Source organism: Macaca fascicularis, chromosome 9 (assembly GCF_037993035.2).
Source record: "Macaca fascicularis isolate 582-1 chromosome 9, T2T-MFA8v1.1".
Lineage (NCBI taxonomy): Eukaryota > Metazoa > Chordata > Mammalia > Primates > Cercopithecidae > Macaca > Macaca fascicularis.
The window spans coordinates 21088453-21104249 of record NC_088383.1 but is presented as its reverse complement, the minus strand read 5'-3'; the positions used below and the strand labels follow the sequence as shown (position 1 = coordinate 21104249).

The 15797-nt window shown below is 33.9% G+C and overlaps 1 protein-coding gene across 3 annotated transcripts in view; it reads right to left on the bottom strand.

Annotated features, from left to right (window-relative positions):
* Window positions 1-15797, bottom strand: part of PLXDC2 (plexin domain containing 2) — a 467700-nt gene that overhangs the window by 72543 nt on the left and 379360 nt on the right. For all 3 annotated transcript variants that reach the window (XR_010577861.2, XM_074001155.1, XM_074001156.1), the window contains one exon: window positions 1778-1838. Coding sequence is in view for 2 of the 3 variants with exons in the window: in XM_074001155.1 (XP_073857256.1) it covers window positions 1778-1838 (61 nt within the window). In the remaining variant the exon portion in view is untranslated. The remainder of the gene's footprint in view (window positions 1-1777; window positions 1839-15797) is intronic.

The window sequence follows — 15797 nt, the reverse complement described above, 5'->3', positions numbered from 1 at the left end:
AATACCCAAAACTTGTGAGGAAGAAAAAGTAAGGAGATTTGTCCTGTATATAGTGAGATTTCTTACAAAGCAATACTAATTAATTCAGTGGGACACTGATCGAGCTATTGACAGAGCTTCAGAAGAGGAGAGCCCAGAAAATATACGTAACACAAGTGGCTTTGCAAGATATTGCCAAAAGAAAGGATTAATTAACAAATAGTGCTTGAAATTTGGCTATCCATCAGGAAAAAAAAAACCCATAAAACTGAATCTCTATATTATATAACACATAAAAACCAATTCCAAATGGAATAGATTTTGATGTGTAAGACAAAGCTTTGAAACATTCAGAAAAAATATACAAAAATAACACCTAGATGAAATTTGGTAGGAAAATTCTTTTAAAACAAAATGCACAGGCATATAAAACTCATCATAAAAATAAAAGATTGATACGTTTGACAGATTAAATTGATAAAGTTAGTGACATAAAATCATAGACAAAATGAAAAGATAAACCAAATTTGGGAGAAAAATATATATGTCTGAATTATATTCTCAATCTTTACACATATACAGATATTCATTTTTAACATTTTATATTGAGATAACTGATTATATGAAAGCAATGATTGTCTCAAAACACAACTATGGCTTTGTCAATATTCTTTTGAACTATGTTATTAGAGAAATGAGGTGAGATGGATGAGTACACACTGCTGTCATTCTCTAAATGAAATTTCAAAAGGTTGATTAAAGCTACACTGGCAATACTGCATTTAAAGTTCAAGAATTTTTTTTAAAATGTACTGCTCAAGATCTTTATGAGACATGCTCCCCAAAAATGAATTTAAAAAGCCTCTAAGTAACCATTGAACGAATAGTTTTTAAAACAGCATTTCAGCATGACTTGTTTTGCTAAATAAAAAACTTTTGTAATTGTTAGCAGTTTTAATTCAAAACTCATACCGCAAAACTTAATGAAGTCAGAAGAAGTAAAAACTTTTCTTCATAAACTTTACAGGATAACTTTCTATGATCTTGCAATGATAGCATAAATGCAATTCACTGCAAAGTTTTTAAACGGGTTAAAACTGTTCCTGTTATCCAATTGCTTAAATGACTTCACTGCACTCTCGTCTCCATCATGTTTCCTTCAGAGTTAACATTATACCATTTCTCTATGCCAACTAATGTTTTACAATTTCTCATTTATTACAGCACACCAATTTGCTGCAGTCTTCCACCCTCCACAATACCACTGGTCTTGCTGTTTGAGTTACAAAGAGAAACAATGGATTTGTACTTCCTAGAGAAATAGCAAGCATTTAAGAGAACTGCTCTTTGCTCATACAGATTCCAATCCTGGCTCTACTATTCCCTAGCCACTTACCTGACTCTCCAAGAACCTGCACTCCACCCTTCCCCACAAGCTCTCCTCACTCCTCCCCTTTCTCTCCTTGGTAATATGAGGGTAGTGACAGTGCAGGCACTGTTCTTCATAGAATGAATATGAGAATGAAATGAGATAATACATAACAATAGTTAAGCCCAATGTCTGCATATATTACGGGTTGTAGCAAGTTGCTACAATGTAATGAAAATGGTATCTAATTTAACAAAAATAGCCAGCAGTTATTGAACCCCTAATATGTGCAGACATTGGGCTTATAGAAGGATTCTTCTCCTTTCATTAAGTTTTAGGGCATGAATTTTGAATAAAAATTATTAGCAGTTACAAACACATATATAAGACAGCTTGGTCCAGGATTCTGTCACAATAAAGCATGTGTACCTCTTCAGGGCATCCACTGTCCACCCAGTCCTGCCGATGACGATCAAATCCACTGGAACATCTTCAAAGAAGACCACATTGCAGTTCAGAAAAGGAAGGATAGGGTGCAGGGTGGTGGACAGAAATTAAGAGAAAAAGATTAGTAGGTAGTTCATTCTCACATTTTCAGTTTAGCAGAACATTAACTCTTCTATAGAACTTGCAACTAGAGAAGCAGTGAAACATTTAGAGGGTTGCTAAGTAATCGCTCACTCCTTAGAGTGTCACTGTTAGGATCACACATGACAACCAAATTACTGTTAAAGCAAACTGCACTGCACGGAATACCTAGATCCCTGCACAAAGGTAAGACCAATTGCTATTCTATGAAGTGGATTTTCTTTTACCTTGTACTTTTTTTCTCATCATTAAAACAAATAAATACAGACTTTTTTTGGTGCAAATATTGTATTTCATGATTGCAGGTTCATTCATTCGTTCATTTCACTCATTCATTGAAGACCCACCATCACACAAACTCTTTCTCTTTTGTGCAGTAAAATGTTAACTTGGCAGTTGTGGGGTTTTCAGACCCTGTATGTTCCAAAGACAAAACCCTTGACCTGCTCTTGAGAAGTAACCTCTGAACTCCTGGACTATCCCGCCTAGTAAGAGTGTCTACCTTGGGTCTTGTGCCATGAAGATAGTTTACGCTGACAATTTGATTTATTGTGAATATCTGACTTCATTTCCTTGGGACCCTGGGCCATGCTGTAACAGTTTGACCCTTAGGAGAGCTGAAGACTGGAAGATAAGATTAGTCACGAGGGTATTCTATCCCGATGAATGGACCTTTAATAAAAACCCTGGAGACCAAGCTTGGGTGAGCTTTCTTGACTAGCAATACTTGTTGTGTATTATCGCACATTGTCATTGGGGAAATTAAGTACTATCTGTGTAATTCCACTGGGAGAAGACAACTGGTAACTTGTACTGGTCTCTCCTAGATTCTGCCCTATGTGCATTTCACCTTTGCTGATTTTAACTCATCTCCTTTTCCTGTGGCAACCTTGAGTATAACAGCTTTTCTGAGTTCTATGAGTCTGTCTCGTGAATCATGGAACCCGAGTATCTTCTTGGGGACACCCAATTGCACTAGAAATAGGTCAGGCCTAAAAGATCTAAGTTAGCAAGCATCCTGTTAATTAGACTGTGTTCACTCATACTGTCTTCCTTGACTGGAATAATTTTCTGTCTTCCCTACGTACTCTTACACAGCCCAATCATTTTCTAAGACCCAGAAATTACTATCCAGAGCACATTCTGGCAAAGCATTGCTACTACAGTCATTCCTTTCAGGAGGTTTCAGTTATCCATGGTTAACTATGGTCTGAAAATAGGTGAGTACAGTACAATAACATATTTTAAGAGGGAGAGGAAAAGATCACATTCATATAACTTTTGTTACACTCTATTGTTATAATTGTTGTATTTCATTACTAGTTGTTAATTTCCATGGTGTCTAATTTGTAAGTTAAACTTTATCATAGCTATGTATATACAGGAGAAAACATAGTATATATAGCGTTTGGTATTATCCTTGATTTCAGGTATCCACTAAAGGTCTTGGAGAAGGGGGCTACTGTATTGCTGTGAATACATCTTACTTTATTTTTTTTCCTCCTTTATGTAAAAATCTCATGTACTTATGTCTTAATTATCAAACTTAATTGAGAATGTTTGAAAGCTAGGGTCTTATATTGATCATATTATCTACTTTATCTGATACATAATATCTTTTTCATATGAGAAATTCAAGCTACTTTTGCCAGTTCATTGAAATTAAAGATATACATTGCCTCTGAATGTTAACATATAAACACACATGATACACTTTGGCTGCATCCCCACCCAAATCTCATCTTGAATTGTAGCTCCCATAATTTCCCTGTGTTGTGGGAGGGACCCAGTGGGAGATAATCAAATCATGGGGGGCAGTTTCCCCCATACTGTTCTTATGGTGGTGAATAAGTCTCACAAGATCTGATGGTTTTATACAGGGTTTCCCCTTTTGCTTGGCTCTCAATCTCTCTTGTCTGCGCCATGTAAGACGTGCCTTTTGCCTTCCACCATGATTGTGAGGCCTCCCCAGCCATGGGAAACTGTGAGTCCATTAAATGTCTTTCTCTTTATAAAGTACCCAGTCTAAGGTACGTCTTTATCAGCGGGGTGAAAAATGGACTAATACAATATATCTACATATAATATGTAAAAATCCATGTTAATCATGTTACTCTAAATAGATACTCATATATTTTTCAAAATAAATGGAAACTGTTCAACTTTGACCTTATATTTTCTTACAGTGCTCACAGCGTTACTTTGCAATCTTTCTTTTTTTTAATTATTTTTAACTTGCTTTGCAGTGAGTCCACATGATAGCTCTTTCTAAGAATCCTAGCCAGAGATTATGCACCACGGGATGAACAAGCATAATTTAATTCAAGTGGAATGTGAAAACAACCCTCCTGTCAACACAGAAGACTGCCTCTCTCATTCTCTCAGGGCATGGGCCATTGAAGTTAAGCTATTTTATGCCTACCATCTGTGTTGAACATGCTTAAGTGTGGAGTAAACATTAGTGTGGGATTTGGCATCCTAAATTTGAGAATCCCCAGTTGGTCAAGGCCATCTCTGGTTACCCAATGAGATTTTGACGTATGGTGTCTATTTAATTCCAGATGAATTAGATGAGTGGTCCCTCCTATATTTTCCTTTCAAGTTTGTTTAAACATTGAAGAATGTACTGACATTCTGTTTTGGAAGATGGGGATGTATCAATTTTCTTCAGAAAAAAAAATTTTCTTGGGAGCCACCTGACCATAACCACAAGTAATTCAATGGAACAGATGGTTCCTAAAACACAGTTTGTTTTCACTTACTTTGTTTCAAATGTTTCCAAAGTCAATGGGATGTACGAACTTTTACGTTATATTTTAATAAGACAGTGTCAAATCTTAAATTTGTATATCAACTGAAATTTTACCTTGGAAAAATTAGTCCTTTAAATTAGTAAATTAATCCCAGGGAAAAGTGCAGAAATGCAGTTTGCTTGATTTATTAAATAATCCCCCAGTTATGTTGCATGAAATTAGGTTCTACTGAAAATATAAATCAATTAAGTAATTCATCATTTATTTATTGACAAAAATTTCTTATTAATTGAAATTTACTGAGGACTAGAATGGAAAGGACTGAGAATGACAAAACAAGTGAAATTTGGTTTGAAAAGCGCATTCTTTTTTGCAGCATTTAGTGCCTTAAAAATGAATAAAACTGGATCCTGGCATTTTAGCATTTTTTAGAGGCCAGTAATCTAAATAGCATCCAAAAGCAATTATAAGCACAAGAATGTGTGTGTGAGAGAGAGTTGTATAAACCACCAGGAAAAGCCACCTTTACATTATTTCTGAATTCTAAGTAAACCAAAATCACTTTTGAGAACACCTTCCTGCCCCACAGAGCTGCTGTGTGCTCTGTGTGTGTATGTGTTTTAAAGCACAATGACATTAACCATATCACTATCCAGCACATTGTTTTCCAACATTTTTAATGGTGATTCACAAAGAGGCTGTCCCACAATGGAATTACCTGGGATGCCTGTCCAAATGCAAATTCATAGGTGTAACTGAATAAGATTCTCTGGTAATTGGAACCCAGCAATTTTTATTGTAAATAAACACCTTCAAGGGATTCTTCCCACAATGACCTCCTCTACAATATATTCAGGCCTCTTGCTCACTCCTGTAGCCCATGCTCTACAACCCATTCATACCCTCCTTTTGCTCTAAGCACAGCAAATTGTTTTCCCTTCCCTGAAGGTGCTATGCTGCTCTTTCATGACTCTGCCTTTGAACACACTATTACATATGGCTGGCCTACCCAACTGGCAAACCCAATCCAACTCAACCCCAATCTCCTCCAAGAAGCAGATTCAGCAACCCTTGCTCAGAGACCACCCAACACCAAGTGCAAATGTCCACTATCATAATACAATTGGTTGCTTTCAAATTTATCTTACAAAGCTTTCAGGAGAACATGATTAAAAGTGAGGCTTTGGAAACCAATTGTTTGAGTTAGTATTTTGGCTTGGGCACAAAAGGTGTGTGATCTTAAACAAGTTATTTTCCTTTTCCTTTTTTTTTGAATGATCGCACTGCATGTTGACAAATTATAATTGTATATATTTATGAGGTACAGTGTGATATTATGATATATGTATGCAATGTGAAATGATTAAATAAGTTAATTAATATAGCCATTATCTCAGATACTGATCTTTTTGTGATGAGAACATTTGAAATTTACCCTGTAAGCAATTTTGAAACATACACTACACTATATATACAATGTAGTCATTATATACAATATGTAATAGATAGGTACAGCGAAATTATACAAATATACAAAAGATACAATATGCTATACTCATTGCATTGTGCAATACATCTCAAGAAACTTATTCCTTCTGTCTAACTGAAATGTTGTACTCTAAGTTATTTTTCCTTTCTAAGCCTGTTTCCTCATCTGTAAGATGAGGTGGAGGAAGTTATGTAAGGATTAAAAGTTCAGTATTTGTCTAGTAAAGATTAAGTAAGTGTTAGCTGGTTTAATACCTAATTATACCTTTATACCTAATAATAACTTTGGTACATAGTATGCATGCACCAAATCTGACTATCATAGAAAAATGAGTAAATGAGGTTTTCACTTCATAGACAGGATTTGGAAAATGTTTAGGAATTAATTCTATGTACCATATTAATGTGAAATGTGTTTTATAATATAAAGTCCTTTATCATCATATTTGGGAATCAATATCATAGAATATTATGAGAGAACATCGAACTTGCTCTCACATATGGGCCAAATCTTTATTCAAAATGTACAGAAATTACATGGTTTTGTAAATATTTCTCACATAATTGATTTCAACAAAATGTGAACTCCTAACTACAGTAGGTTTTTAATGTTTTTATGTCCAAGTTATTCTCTTCTCACCATTGTCTGATTCCAAAACAAATTAATAGAGAGCTATAAAGTACTTCAAATTAATTATACTAATTTCCACTCAATTTCAAGGGTGTGTTGATTTCAAAGCCCCCAGGAAACATACTAAGAGAATTCCATTAAATAAGGTAGCCTAGAAAACAAACAATATTCTCCCAGCTTGTGGCATGTATCGATTCAAGAGATAAAAGTATAAATCTCATCGTATCTCTAACTTATGTCAGTTTCGTAGAAAGAATTTCAGAAATAGGAATTATTTTGCAAGGGTAATATATTCCTATGTAGAAAATAGAGTAAATGTTAAAATACATACATAAGCAACACATAAGGATTAAAAATGAAGTGCTTGTCTTACTCAGCAATTAAACATGTTTCATTCCACCAGTGAAATGAAACTTCTATGAAGAATTTAGCAAAGAAACTACATAGAATCTTAAGACTCTATTAGAAATCAGTTTCTAGGCCAGGGGCCTGCAAACTTTTTTTGTAAAGGACCAGATAGTAAATATTGTAGGATTTGCAGGCTATGTTGTTTCTGTCCCAACTAGTCACCATTGTAGCTTGAAAACAGATACAGATAAATGTGTAAACAGATTGGTTGTGACTGTGTGCCAATAAAACTTTATAAAACCAGGAAGTAGGTCATATTTTTAACTCACTTACTGTAGTTTGCTTAACTATGTTCTATATGTAAAAATAAAGCTCTGTAAAATTAAATCTTAAGATTTTTTTTTTAAAATCTTTTTTTAAAAAAATATCTTAGGATTTTTGGACAAATACTACATCAAATTATCTGGTGATTTATATGATCCTTGTAGCCTTAGGGTATTTATCAGGGTGTGTTATCTTAATGGAAAAGTCAACTGTGCATTTAGTAAATTTTCTTGCCACATTATGCAAAAGTATAAAAAATGATCCTCCGGCATCAAAGAAATGGGAAGACGCTTTAAAAAGAAGCACCAGTATTTTAAATGAGATGATAAACAGCAGTGATTATAGCGAATAGCATGTTTTATTATGACAAAATAGGTAACTGGTAGTATGGAGCTATAAGATATGGGAAAATAATTTTCTTTAGAAATACTGAAAAAGTTTAACTGAAAAATGGTCATAAAATTTAAAATGTTAATTATAATTATCCTTATTTCAAATTATAAACTAGTAAAATATATCTTATTTCTCATACAGGCATGCTTACTCCTAGTTGGCCTCAGGCATGAAGTGGACAAGACCATTTCTAAACACATTTCTCCTAAAATCAACAATCTTGAGCTGAAAATTTTCAGAATTTTCATGCCTGAACTATTTATTATACACTACTCTGGGAAAGATAGATGAATCTATTCATAATCTATTACAGAGACAATACTGTAGGATCACTTATGAAGTTTTACATCATTAGAGTATGCAAGAAGGTGGAGTGTGTTTTCTTCTGATAAAAGATCTTGATGCTACTTGTAGCTGAAATCATAATCCAATGTCCATAAGAATAGTTGTCTGCAGAATACAAGAACTTTGCTTTAGAGATGGGTTTCAAATAGAAAACTGGGATCACATTATCTAATCTCCAGAAGGTGCAGGTTTTCCAAAGTAAGAGCTCAATCTTTCCTCTAGTTTTCTAGAATCTAGAGTGGCCCTAATATGTATGTATTTATAAAGCATAACAACATCAGGGACTTTTATTCTTCAAATTCTGTCATCTGTCTTACACACACACACAATCAGATTGGGCCAGGCACGGTGACTCATGCCTGTAATCCCAGCACTTTGGGAAGCCAAGGCAGGAGGATCTCTTGAGCCCAGGAGTTCAAGATCAGCCTGAGTAGCTGGGCAAAATTCTGTCTCTAAAAACAAATAGAAAAATTAGCTGGGCATGGTGGCGCCTGCCTGTAGTCTCAGTTACTTGGGAGGCTGAAGTGGAAAGATTGCTTGAGTGCAGGAGGTTGAGTGTAGGAGGCTGAGGCTGCAGCAAGCTGTTATCACGCCACTGCAACCCAGCCTGGCCAACAGAGTGAGACTCTATCACAAAAAAAAAAAAAAGAAAGAAATTCGTATCTTATTTCGCTCTCCTCCAAATAATAGGCAAAAAAGGTATTTTCATTACTTTTTAGTTGTTATCCTATCTTTCATTGATAAAATTTCCAACAAGGAAAATGATTTCTGCAATTGGCTTTGCATGCTGCAGTTCTTCCTGTGAATGTCACCTCTTTATATCTAGCCTGTTTTCAGTTTAGGAGTGTGTAGGACAGGAAAGAGTTGACACTGGGTGAAGCTACAATATTGAGTCTTATTTAGAAATAGGTGAATTTTCTCAGAAATCGTTCTGATTAAAAGCCACTGATGACGTTGGCAAAATGTCCTTGGTTGTGCATGTGCAGGGCTTTACAGGGATGACAAACATATAAAAAGGTAGATGGAAATACAAGTTGAAATTGTGATGCATTAAAACAAAGCCAATTATACAATGGGACAATCCACTAAGCCCAGTTTAGGAAACAGCAACTCTAGGTAGATTATTAGATGCTTTGGTATTTATTTTATGTCTAAATTTTAAAAATTTCTTAAAACTCTTAGAATGGGAAAGAAAATGAAGTATTCATTCATTTGAAAATAGTTAAAAGTTACAGTGTTTGACTCTAAAGACTTGACTGATTTGCTTACAATACTATTCTCACAGTAAAATCCAATTTCTATCTTTGCTACCTGTGAAACTTTCTAAGTGATGCTAGTACATATTGAAATATGCTGGCTAAGGGGGTTTTAAATGGTGCAAGTTTGGCTGTATATTGACTCACACAGTCCTTCTTTACAGAGCATTGTAGCTTCAATAATTTCACAAGTTTAAGCCCCAGTTGGTTATTGCGCTGGTTACATTTTTAAAAACCAGCAGTTGCGGAAATGGTGAAATCTGAATTCCTCGGTGACTTTCAGTGTGGTTTCACTTGCATCAGGTGGATGGAAATGCATTTGCAACATAAAGTATGACATTTCTGAAATCTTCAATTAAAATTTCTCCAATATAGAGTCTTTGAACCTCTTTAGAAAAAATCATACTAGCAAGTATATTTAACATTGTGTTTGGGTATTTACCTGTATATCTGTGTGTACGTATTGAAGCTAAATATTTGTCACAATGTTTCATTTTTTTGTTCCTTTTTTCTAAAGATCAACATAAAGCACAGATATATTTTCTAAGTCATTATAATTCATTTAAAAAATGCTGGTTGTAACCCATTATAATTCATTTAAAAAATGCTGAACTGCAGTGCTCGGTTTGAAAAATATTGTCCAATAAATAATTTGAACTCTACATAATATGTATATGTTAAATAGCATTGGCTGGTTTTAAAAATAACCATTTTGAAGAAAATTCACAAAAAATTCAAAAACACACTAAAGTAGGTGTATCCTAATGCTAAGATGGTGTTAGTTTTACGTTCAACCTCAACTTTATTTAATGTATATTTACTTGTACCAATGAATTAATCAATTAATTAGAATCACAACATGTAATAGCTTGCTTTTCCAAGTAGATAGTCTAGGCATTTTTCCATGTCCATAAATATCCTTTGAGAGGAAACATTTTAATTGACATATGACAATTTTACACATTTAATGGGGTATGTAGTTATGTTTTAATACATATAATGTATAGGGATCAGATTGGGTTAATTAGAATATCCATCATCTCAAACATTTGTCATTTCTTTGTGTTAGGAACATTCAATATTCTCATTCTAACTATTTGAAAATGTATATTATTGTTAACTATATTATAATATAGAGTTATTGTTAAATAGTTATATTGTTATTGTATGTTATTATATATGTTATACCGTTATATGGTTCTATATCATATAATAGATATAGATAACATTTTAATAGAACACTAGAACTTACTCCTTCTATCTAGCTATAATATATGTCCTTTAACAAATCTCTCCCTCTCTCCCTCTTTCACCTACTCTTCCCAGCCTCGAATATTCACTGTTCTGCATTTTATTTCCATGAAATTACCTTTTATTTTTGTAAAGCTTCTGCATATGAATGAGAATGTGAGGCATTAAACTTTCTGTTCTGGACTTGAAATCAGTGAAACACTTAACATAATGTCCTCCAGTTCCATCCATGTTACCTTAAATGACAGAATTTCCTTCTTTATAAGGCTGAACAGTATTCTATTGTGTATATATCCTACATTTTCTTTATCCACTGATCTGTTGTTGAACAGCTAGGTTAATTCCATATCTTGGCTATAGTGAATAGTGCTGAAATAAACACGGGTGTGGAGTTGTCTCTTTAATATACTGATTTCCCTTCCTTTGCATCAATATCTACTAGTGGGATTGCTAGATCATCTGGTAGTTCTATTGTTTTTTGAGGAACCTCCATACTGTTCTCCATAGTGGTTGTACCAGTTTGCATGCCCACCAACAGTGTAAAAAAGTTCCCTTTTCTCCATGTCCTCGTCAGCAGCATTTGTTACTTTTTATCTTTTTGATGATAGCTAGCCTAATTGGGGTGAGATGATACCTCATTGTGGTTTTGATTTGCATTTCCTTGATGATTAATTATGTTGAGTATTTTTAAAATTATATTTGTTGGCCATTCGTATATCATCTTTTGAGAAGTATCAGTTCAGGTCATTTACCTAATTTTTAATTAGGTTGTTGGTTTTTTGCTATTTGGATGTTTGAGTTCCTTGTATCTAGATATTAATCTTCTGTCGGATGAATAGTTCATCAATATCATCTATTTTGTAGGTTTTTTTCACTTTGCTGTTTACCCTGCTGTGGAGAAGCTTTTTCATTTGTTGCAATGTCATTTGTTTATCTTTGTTTTTGTTGTTAAGAGGTAATTTTTAATGACAGCATACACCCCATTACATGGTTTTATGGAGATTTATTCAACCTATATATGAGATTACATGTGTCATTTGAAACCTTATAAAATACACAACCTCACCTTTTTTTGATTTATATTAAAATGATATTTCATGTTTCAGTTAACATTTCTTATATTACTGGTGAGGTTAAGTGTTCATTGACTCTTCATATTCCTTCATTTTTAAATTGTACAATCACTTACTTTCCGCATTTCTTTTGATTGGGCTGTTCTTTCTGTTAAAGCAAAGATTTCTATACACTAAGAGCATTAAATCTCTGTCAAATATACCATGTGTCTCTAATTTTCCCTTTAATTCAATTTTTTTTTTGTTTTTGGCCATACAGCAGTTTGCATATTTACATAGTGAAGTTTTCCAACCTTTTGTTTTAAAATTTCTTTTATTGCTTTTTTGCTCAGAAAAGCCTCTCCTACTTTAGCATTAAAGAAACAACTGCCAGATTCTCTCCTAGCTACCCCATTATTTCATTTCTTAGTTTATTTCTCTAAACTCTTTTAAATTTATTTTGGAATAGGGTGAGAAGTAAGAACCAAATTTAAAAATACATATATTTTTTCCCAGATAGATGACTAACATTCTCAGAATCCTCTGTTGAATAATACCTAGTTTAAATCCTCCATCCTTGTCCTCATTTTTATTTTTTCCTTAAGTAGTCATACACATTTAATTCTTCTCTGCAAATTTTATAATCACATTCTAATGTTCCAAAGAATAGTGCTATTGTGAATTTGATAGAATAGATGTGGAAATAGTTGACATATTACTAAATGCAACTTTACATCCATTAAATGTTTATTCAGGTGTTAGTCAAGTGCCTCATTATTCATTCTTCTCTTTATATAATTTCCATATATTACTAATTTTGTTAGTAACTATTTTTGCTAATGTTAAGAAGTTTAAATTGTTGCATTTTTTAAATAGTCATTTCTGACGTAGAACACTATTGACTGCTGTGTAGCAACTGATTCTTTTATTTACAAATAATAACTTTTCTTTCTCCTTTCCAATAGTCCTATTTCTTACTTATGTTTCTTTTTTCTGTAACTAGAATTACAGAATTATGCTACATAATAATGGTGATCTCATCCTTGCCTTCTTTGTTACTTTAATGTTTCTTGGGCTTCAGCATTTAGTATATTTTTATGTTGTAAAATAGTATTTATTATTGCATGTAGTAAGTATCCTCTATCTCAGTTTGCTAATGTTAACTTAAAAAAATGGTTAAATTTTATCAAATATTTTTTCCATCTGTCAAGATGACCAAGTGATCTTCAGTACCAGTGCTACTAACTGCATTAATAGATTTCTTTAAATTAAACCACATTTGTATTCACAAAATAGATTTATTATCTGACTATGTTTTAGTTATTTTAACTATTGACTGGATTTTTAACTATTGAGGTTTTAAAATTCTATACAGAATAAATAATACAGAACATCCATGAATAACCTACAGCTAACCTCATACATCATAGTGAAAGACTGACTATTTTCCCTTTGTGTTAGAAATATGACAAAACGGCCAGTAACCACTTCTAATCAACATTGTACTGTATCAGTGTGAAGAAGCAAGTTAAGAACCCAAGAAAGTGAAGCCTTGGGAGAATAAATCATTAATCACTTTCTGCCTTGTGTCTTCTTCATGTGAATGCAAAGTAAAATGATAAATCAACTTATAGCTGGATTATATGACAAAAACAAGGCAACCACATCAGGTTATAGCAGAATTGTTGAAATGTTGAGACTCCTAATAATCCTTATTAGAGATATAATTTTTTTATGATGTTGGAAAGTTGAAAAGCTAATAATTTCATTAATACAAAGTCAGCTATAACCCAAAGGATATCTTAGAGTTAAATGCTCAGAGTCAGGTAAATTTTTGTAGTAAGGTGGAAATTGTAGATAACTAAGAGTTAAAAGTTGCAGACATTTCTCTTTTTGAGATTAGTACCCCATAAATATATACACTTACCATGCATCCACAAAAATTAAAACTTAAAAAATTTAAAATAAATTAAACATAAAACATTGGGATTAGCATATATGAAATTTGTATCTATAGTCATAGAAGAGTCGGTCAATATTGAGCTCTAGAAATGATGGGCTTTAGGATTTCCAGAGGATGGTATTTGCTAGGGGTTTAGATGGGAGTGAAACGCAAAGAACAATTAATAAACACATTGTCACTGACACCTTGCATTGCCTTTCTACAAACTACTTTCCAAATCATTTCCCTCTGATTTATAACATACGTTAGCTGCTTGCCTTCTGTTTTACTGCATTCCCTTTTACCCTCCCATCCTACTCACACCCTCAGAGATAGTCAACCCAAGACGCCTTCCCTGGGAAATGTTCTCTGATCAAGGAGGATTCTTCTCTTAACTGGAACTCCAATCAAGGTTAGAGCACCCAGCTTCGGGACAGAAAATTTATTATCTAACAGAAGTTTAATAATTAGAAATACGAATACAAAACTTCTGTTTATCAAGAACTAGTAATATTTAAAATCCAGCTAGTTTTTCCAATATTATTAGGAAAATATTTCTTCATTGATTGTTCTTAACTATGACTTGGGCCACTAACCAGAGTATGGCTGAAAACATGTTTTAACAATTTGGCTTTTTATTTATGAAAGATCCTCAACCTCTTTAGAAACACCATAGAATCCCAGCTACTCAGGAGGCTGAGTGGGGAGAATCGCTGGAACCCAGGAGGCGGAGGTTGCAGTAAGCCAAGATCGTGCCACTGCACTCGAGCTTGGGCAACAGAGCAAGACTCCATTTCAAGAAAAAAATAAAAATAAAGGCTGGGTACAGTGACTCACGTCTCTAATCCCAGCACTTTGCGAGGCCAAGGTGGGTGGATCACGAGGTCAAGAGATCAAGACCATCCTGGCCAACATGGTGAAACCCCATTTCTACTAAAAATACAAAAATTATCTGGGCATGGTGGCACGTGCCTGTAGTCCCAGCTACTCAGGAGGCTGAGGCAGGAGAATCACTTGAACCCGGGAGGCAGAGGTTGCAGTGAGAGCCAAGATCACGCCACTACACTCCAGCCTGGTGACAGACCAAGACTGTCAAAAACAAAAACAAAAACAAAAACACAAAACAAAACAAACAACAACAACAAAAAAACATAGATCTTCAAAGATAAATAATAATCTGAAGCTGAGGTATGGTTTTTGAAGGAAGACTATGATTGTCATTAGGTAAATGGTTTTGTTTCTTCTGATTACGTATACATGAATGAAATGTTGCATATTTTTTACTTTAGAAAAAGATGATTATATTTATTGTTATTTTATTTCTAAGAGTAAAATTAGTTATTTTCATAGCTTTTGGCACCTATGATTAAAAGTGACTATTCCATTAAACAACATTGCTATGTTTCCACTTAACTAAAAGCACAACTTCTGAGTCTTGTTCTAGGCAGAAAATTAGCACATCCTGAAGAATTTGGGAGCACATTGCATCAAATTAGAAAAAAAATCCAACCTTGCCACACCTGACTTGCTTTTCAAGTGCAGGCACTAAGAACAATGGAGCCTCCAGCCGTGAATTAACAATTAACAAGTCGATTAGTAATTTCCAACATTTTTACTTCCAGAAAAAAAAATGCCACATTTAATACGGCTATAATGGGAAGAAGACAGGGAAAAAGTGCAAGTTACTAACAGTTTGAACATGAAATAATTGACATGAAACGTGTTCAACAATTGTCTGTTATATAAGTCTCACCTCAACTTGACACTGTTTCTTAAAATTTTTCCCATTTAACAACTGCAAAACACGAGGCTGTATTATTTAGTGGAAGGAACATGAACTTCAGAATTGCATGCCTAAAACTGGGGCTGATATCTCTCTCTGCCATCTGTTGGAGATTACTGGGTGGTATCTACAGCTATTATTTGATATTCGTTTTCAGTAAGATAGATTCTGAAATCTACCTTTGCTGGGTTTGAGTGTGTATTAAATGAGACAATGTAGACAAGGCACTCTTTTGGTGTTTCACATAGAGGGTGCTCAACAAATGTCAGTTATTTTATTCTATACCCTCCATGGC